At 43.2% G+C, this 6,000-nt stretch overlaps 1 protein-coding gene across 1 annotated transcript; it reads left to right on the top strand.

The window, feature by feature from the left end:
- Positions 1–2,163: 2,163 nt before the first annotated feature.
- On the top strand, positions 2,164–5,024 carry CALHM6 (calcium homeostasis modulator family member 6; the record flags this gene model as incomplete). Its single annotated transcript, XM_082305943.1, has 2 exons — positions 2,164–2,694; positions 4,507–5,024. The coding sequence occupies 2 exons, from the start codon at positions 2,164–2,166 to the stop codon at positions 4,921–4,923; spliced, it is 948 nt and encodes a 315-aa protein (XP_082162069.1). The 3' UTR covers positions 4,924–5,024.
- Positions 5,025–6,000: the final 976 nt, after the last annotated feature.

The raw sequence follows: 6,000 nt of genomic DNA, 5'->3' as shown, positions 1-6,000 counted from the left end.
AAAAAAAGTACACAAAGGTATACATCAGACAAGGAATGGCTAAATATATTAGGAGCTCCTCAGCCTGGAAAAGAGGGGGCTATGATGAAGGTGTACAAGATCATGAGTTGATGGAGACAATAGGTAGGGATCCACTGTTTTATCTCTTCCCCTTCCAGAATTTGGGGGCATCGATTGGGGTGGTGTCAGGTTTGCATGAAGGTTAACCACACTTGCTATACAATGTTTTGGATGTTAAAAAGTCTGCATGGGTTAAAACTGAAACCAGACAAATTTACCTCAACAGGTGTTAGATGCAAAGGAAATCCCTGAAATGCAGATTCATGGGGTGTGAGTGCATTCCTGAGCTTGCTTCCCCTGTCCCTGTGCTCCTCCGCAGCTATCTGCTGTGATCAACAGGTGACCAGGCTAATTCAACCTTCATTCTGATTCACTCTTGCTGGTTTTACATCCTTTTTGGTTTTATGTCTTTATATTATACCGCTGCATAATAACAAAGCAAAGCCTCCTCCAGACCAAGGCAAGCATTTCAGTCAGTGGCATGTTTTCCTCTGCAGCAGCAGCTCGGTGCAGAGCACAGCACATCTGAGGCAAGCCTGGCAGCCACCCGCACCAGTGCTGCCTGCTCTGGCACCTCCATGCCATCTACTCAGCTGCCCAAAAAGCTGCAAGGACCCTGTGGAAGGTTTAAATGACCCCCAAAGTTCATTGAAAGTAATTTAGGTTCTCACAGAGTTTTGACAAGCCACAGTGTTTCCACTGTGCCTGGCTCCTGCAGCCCCAGGTACAGCATGGAGTGATACAGGCAGCATCATGCCTTGCTGTGTTACTTGAAGTAGCCAGTACCAAAATCAGGCTGGCCCAGCTGGGGACAATGTTTGCCTGAGCCTGGGGTGAAGTTCTGGCTTTCTGGTTAACCTCTGTACCATGATAATGCCCAGGAAGAATCAGTGCAGTATAAATTACAGCATTCAAAATCTGATCAGGATGAATTCATATTGCTGATGCACCCAGTGAGGCCAGAGAGCTCCCAGTTCATGCAAGAGGCAAGTGATTTTGACTCTAAAATCCTGGATAAGTGGTTGTGGCAGAGAAGATGACAGTGACCACCAGCTTCCCGGCTGGCTGCACATCTGGCTGTCACCAAGCATGTGACAACAGCAAACTACTGCACTGCCTATGTTGCCTCAGAGAGCCTCAGCTACATGGCTATGAGCAAGTAACAAAGCTTCACCTTCCTTAATTTTGAGTGCCAGTTCACCTCATCTAGATTTAGACAAGACAAACCTTAGCTAGGAGCCTGGTCGAGCTCCCTCAGGGCATGAATGAAACCTATGGACTCTGGGAGCTAATGTTTTCATAGGCAGCTCAGTCTTCCAAGCCCAGGAATCCCTTCCAGATTTTTTCTTTCATTATGCAAGCCTTTTCCATCATTTTTCCACTTCATGCCATCTGCTTAGTTTCTGCTAGTTTAGGGGTGGGGTTTTTTTCTGGGCTACAGAGCTGCCACTACCTGCTATGGAGATGGGAGTCCAAAGTCTGGTTCCTGGCAAATGCTACTCTGGTAGCTGGAGCTTCAGTGGAAACCGCTTGCTGGGTCATTGCTGTGTGTGCGCTGGCTCATTTGCCCTAACTACTTTAAAAAGATTAATTGATTAGCTTGAAAAATTAACATGATTATAGGTGAATTTTCTTCCATAAGAGAACAAGCCATATTGTACTGCTAATAATAGGGCACGATAAAAAACTGTGCACAGTTCTGGGTGGTTTTCTCACATTTTATTCACACTTTGAATCTGCTGCCTCACTGAAAAGCTTCACTGAAAAGATGATGAGGTTTAAAGCCATTGCTAGTTGCAATGCATGTGTGGACAAATACAAAGTCTTTTTATAGAAACAAAGATAGATCTTTTTTATTTTAATGTTGATTACTGGGGTGGGTTTCCACTGTGGTCTCCACTTGACCTTGATACTGTGCAGTGGGCCCGTGCTCTTCTGTTTGGTCCAAGGACAGCTGCTTTTATGCCTCACTGCATCACCACCACCAACAGAAAGTGAAAGCTCTGCAAGTTCCTCTAAGCCGTGGGAGCTTCAGGGCACTTGTCTTTCTCTTTTCCTTTCTGACTGAGATTTTGCTCTCCTCAAAGTAAGGGAAGGCAGAAAATGGATAAGTTACAGAAGGCGCTGGATTTCTGCATCCGCCACCAGACCGTTGTGGGTTACAGCATTGTGTCCCTGCTGACAGCTGCCAGCGAGCACATCTTCTCCACTGTAGTGTTCAAGTGTCCCTGCGATTCTAATAACATGCTGTATGGCTCCGTCTTCCTCCTAGTGCCTGCCTTCATCCTCTTTCTGCTTGGCTACATGGTGAATGTCAGGATGTGGCGCCTGCTGACAGGCAGCTGCCCTTCGGAGCAGCGCTGCAGCTGCAGCCCCCGGGGGACCTGCACCCGCTACTGCCACGTCTTGGCGCCGGTGACAGCCAGAGCCGCGGTGGCCCCCCTCACCTGGATCGCGGTGGCCCTGCTCGGAGCCAGCTTCTACAAATGCGCGGCCAGCGGGAGCGACACGATGAGAAACCTCATGTGTAAAGATAATAAAGACTGCCACAGGATGCTGGTCAAAATACCCTGCAACGAGATGGCGTTGAGCAAGGAACCGGATGAATTCCCCAACCTTCAGGCACAGTCCCAGGTAAAGCCTTGCCACTCTTCACTCTATGGGCGTGCCTGCTGGGGACTGTAAACAGTCCTTCTCTCTCATGCTATATAATTACCAAAAGTACACGATTAGCAAAAATTCATTAGCAACAGAAAGCTAATAAGTGTGGATTTGTGCTATTTTCTGGTTTTGCATGTTTGCATGGCAATTGTTTGGCACTATTTACAAAACCTCTTTCAAAGCTGGGCAGGGAACCAGCCTAGAGACCAGGACTTTACACAGCAAGTTTTCTTCTCATTTAACTTAGCTATGGTGTGAGTTCTTCTCTTTTTCTGCCTTTACCCCTTTAAATATCCCAAATTTTTGTAAGTACACATTAGCTGAGGGGAAGCCGAGGTCATGAACAGAGAGGAAGCTCATGTCTCCTTGCAACAGAGAGCTGCCAAGTGAAACAAATCGGGACAGCTTGTTCAACTATGAATCTCAATGCTTGAACCTATTAATAATTTCACACATGCGTTCTAGAAGAGTAGTTAAAATATGTATCTGTCTCGTTAAAGTGTTCTTGTGCTGAAGGCAAACTGCATGATCAAAAAAATAACACTTGTGGGTGGATTTTTTTGTTTGGAGTGAAATGAAACCCACAAATTTTGGCAGCATGCCAGTTTTGGTTTTAGATTTGTTTGGTTGTCGTCTTAAATCCAGTAGGAAAATCAGGTTTTATCACTTTTTCTCAGGAAAACATTAAGGCTGGTTAATGGAGTTAAGTTTATGAGATTATAATTCCTTAGATTTTTATAAGTTCCTGTTTAGTACAAATGCTTATTAAAACAAAAAAAGTGTTTATATTTTTTAAATATTTAGCATGTGGCTCCTCCAAGAAAAAGACTGAAAAGGGGCAAACTTTCTACCATTGAATTCAGATAGGGTAAGAAAGGAGCAAAATCAATGAAGACTGACAGTTACCAATATTTATTGCAAGGAAATCTGAAAGAAACAAACTAGTCAAACAAAAACAGAAAAAGTGTGTGACCATTTTTATTACTGATCATTATTTTTAATATCTGATCTACTTTCAACAAAATTAAGAGCCAAAAAGAACACAAACTCATTTTTCTTTAGCACTCAATTCTATTCACTTGAAAAAAAAAATCAGCTTGAGGTGAAAGGGGACGCCGTGAGATCTCTGCCTGGAGCTTCCATCTAAGTACCACTGGGTACTGGAGGGACCAGCACCTACTAGGACACCCGCTTTAGGTGGGGTCTCTGAGACTTATTTAAGGATGTTAAAATCATGTATAAAGCAAGAAGGAATTCCCATATCTGATAGCCAAATCTGTGTCCTGCTTACAAAACATACAGGGCACAACTTTTCCTGTGTGCTGTGGCAACGGGCTATTTTTTGCAGGCTCAGACATCAGGGAGGAGAGGTACTTTCCAAGAACAGATAAAACACAGCCAGCAGGAAGTCTAATACACAGCACCAGAGGTGGACTGGGTGATTCTGCACCCGCGGTACCGTAAATCTGACCGCAACCGCAGAAACTGCTGGTCAGTATCTTGCCTTTAAAGTTAAGAAAACCGGATACAACTGCGGAAAGAACTTCACCTTATCTTTTTTTGGTATTCATCCTCAATCCAACAAGATCAGCTCAGGGATACAGAAGCTCTGTAAGGCTGGCTGAAATGTGTGCATGGGATCCTCCCTTTCCACGGCGAGCAGACTGTTACAGGCACTGCAGGGTGTCTTCGCTTACAGTTTTCATGTCTGCTTCAATGTTAAGTTCTATACTCCTACATATGCCCATGCAAAACCACTGTTAACCTATCTGTCTCTTTCCCAAGATGATAGGATGGCTCCTGATAGCCAGCATCGTGACCGTGGCACTGATTTCAACATGTGTCAGCCGCTGTTACTCCCCGGTTAGCTATCTTCAGCTCAAGTTCTGGAAAATTTACTTGAACAAGGAACAGGAGGTCTTTGAGAGCAAGGCTAAAGAGCATGCAGCCAGGCTGGCAGAAATAAATACAAATTGCTTTTTTGAAGCCACTGACCCAGCACCGTTTCAGACTCCCAGCAATGAAGACTGGCGGAAGATTTCGTGCTTGTATACCTTCAATTCACAAGAGCAGTATTACAGCATGATACACAAGTACGTTAACACAAACAGAGGCAACAGCATCAGATTCGGGCAAGGAGGTCAGAATCCCCTTGGTTTAGGATTTGTGGATGAAACAAACGCAAGCGAATCAGGGTTTTAATGAAACAAATAATTTGCAACGCTGGCAGTCTTTTAACCCTACTGACATAACAAGAGTCTTATTCTGTGCTCTTATTGCAATCTATGCGAATTGTATGTAAAAGCTGATAGTTGTAACCCTCAGCAGATTTGTTTTTAAATACACTTTGTTACTTTTGCTTAAGTGCATTTAAATAAATACATCTGTCATGATGGGAGTTTTCATATGTTGCTGTTCATTAAGAAGAGTCACGTGTGTAAAATAATAAGCATTCACAAAGATCTCAGCATGCACTATGTCAAATTATTACCAAATGCCTTAAGGGCATTTGGCAGCTGGAGTGACAATACCAAACCTTCGTGCCTGGCAGTATCAAAGAGACAAAAAGGGAATGGAAGTTTTGATCAGAAATTCAGCTTAGTTTATTAGCTCTCACTTGACAATATATCTTTCAGTGGAGCCTAGAGCAAGCTCTAGACTAAAATATTTAGTTTCAGTCAATTAGTTTCTCAAGGCAAAGACAATATCCTTTAAAATATGGGAAGCAATTAGCATTTTGGAGCTACCTACGCATAAAAAAGGAGTCCATCAAAATTACTTCAGCTGCTTATCAGCTTGAAGAGATGAGCAAAAAGACTCTGGCCATTGTACCCCTACGTGCAAAGCAGCTTTAGGTAATAACAGTGAAACTAAAAACTTCCATGGTGGTGAATTTGCTTTATCACTGCCTGATCTTGACCACCTGTTGCAGCAGTCCTTCTTAATTAGCTCTACTGCTGCTGCTCATTTCCTGTAATTGTAAAGCTCTGCAATGGAAAAAAAATAGGCTTTTGAATGCTGCAGGGAAAACACAGCAACAGGAAGTTTACCACACCAACAGGAAGTTTACCACACCAACAGGAAGTTTAACTTGCTGTTTATATTCCATTTATATTTTTCTACTTTTTTTCTGAAAAAATATGTAATTATTATTGGGGTTTTTTAATATATAATATTACATATAGGGATTTGGCCCTGGCATCAGTACCTAAGCTACACCTGGATGACCCTGCCAAATACACTATTTAACTTTATCCAGCATGGAGCCTAAGTGCAAAT

This window comes from Platalea leucorodia (assembly GCF_965183815.1).
Source record: "Platalea leucorodia genome assembly, chromosome: 3".
Taxonomy (NCBI): domain Eukaryota; kingdom Metazoa; phylum Chordata; class Aves; order Pelecaniformes; family Threskiornithidae; genus Platalea; species Platalea leucorodia.
Note: the sequence above shows the minus strand (reverse complement) of the source record. Positions and strands in the feature narration are given on the sequence as shown.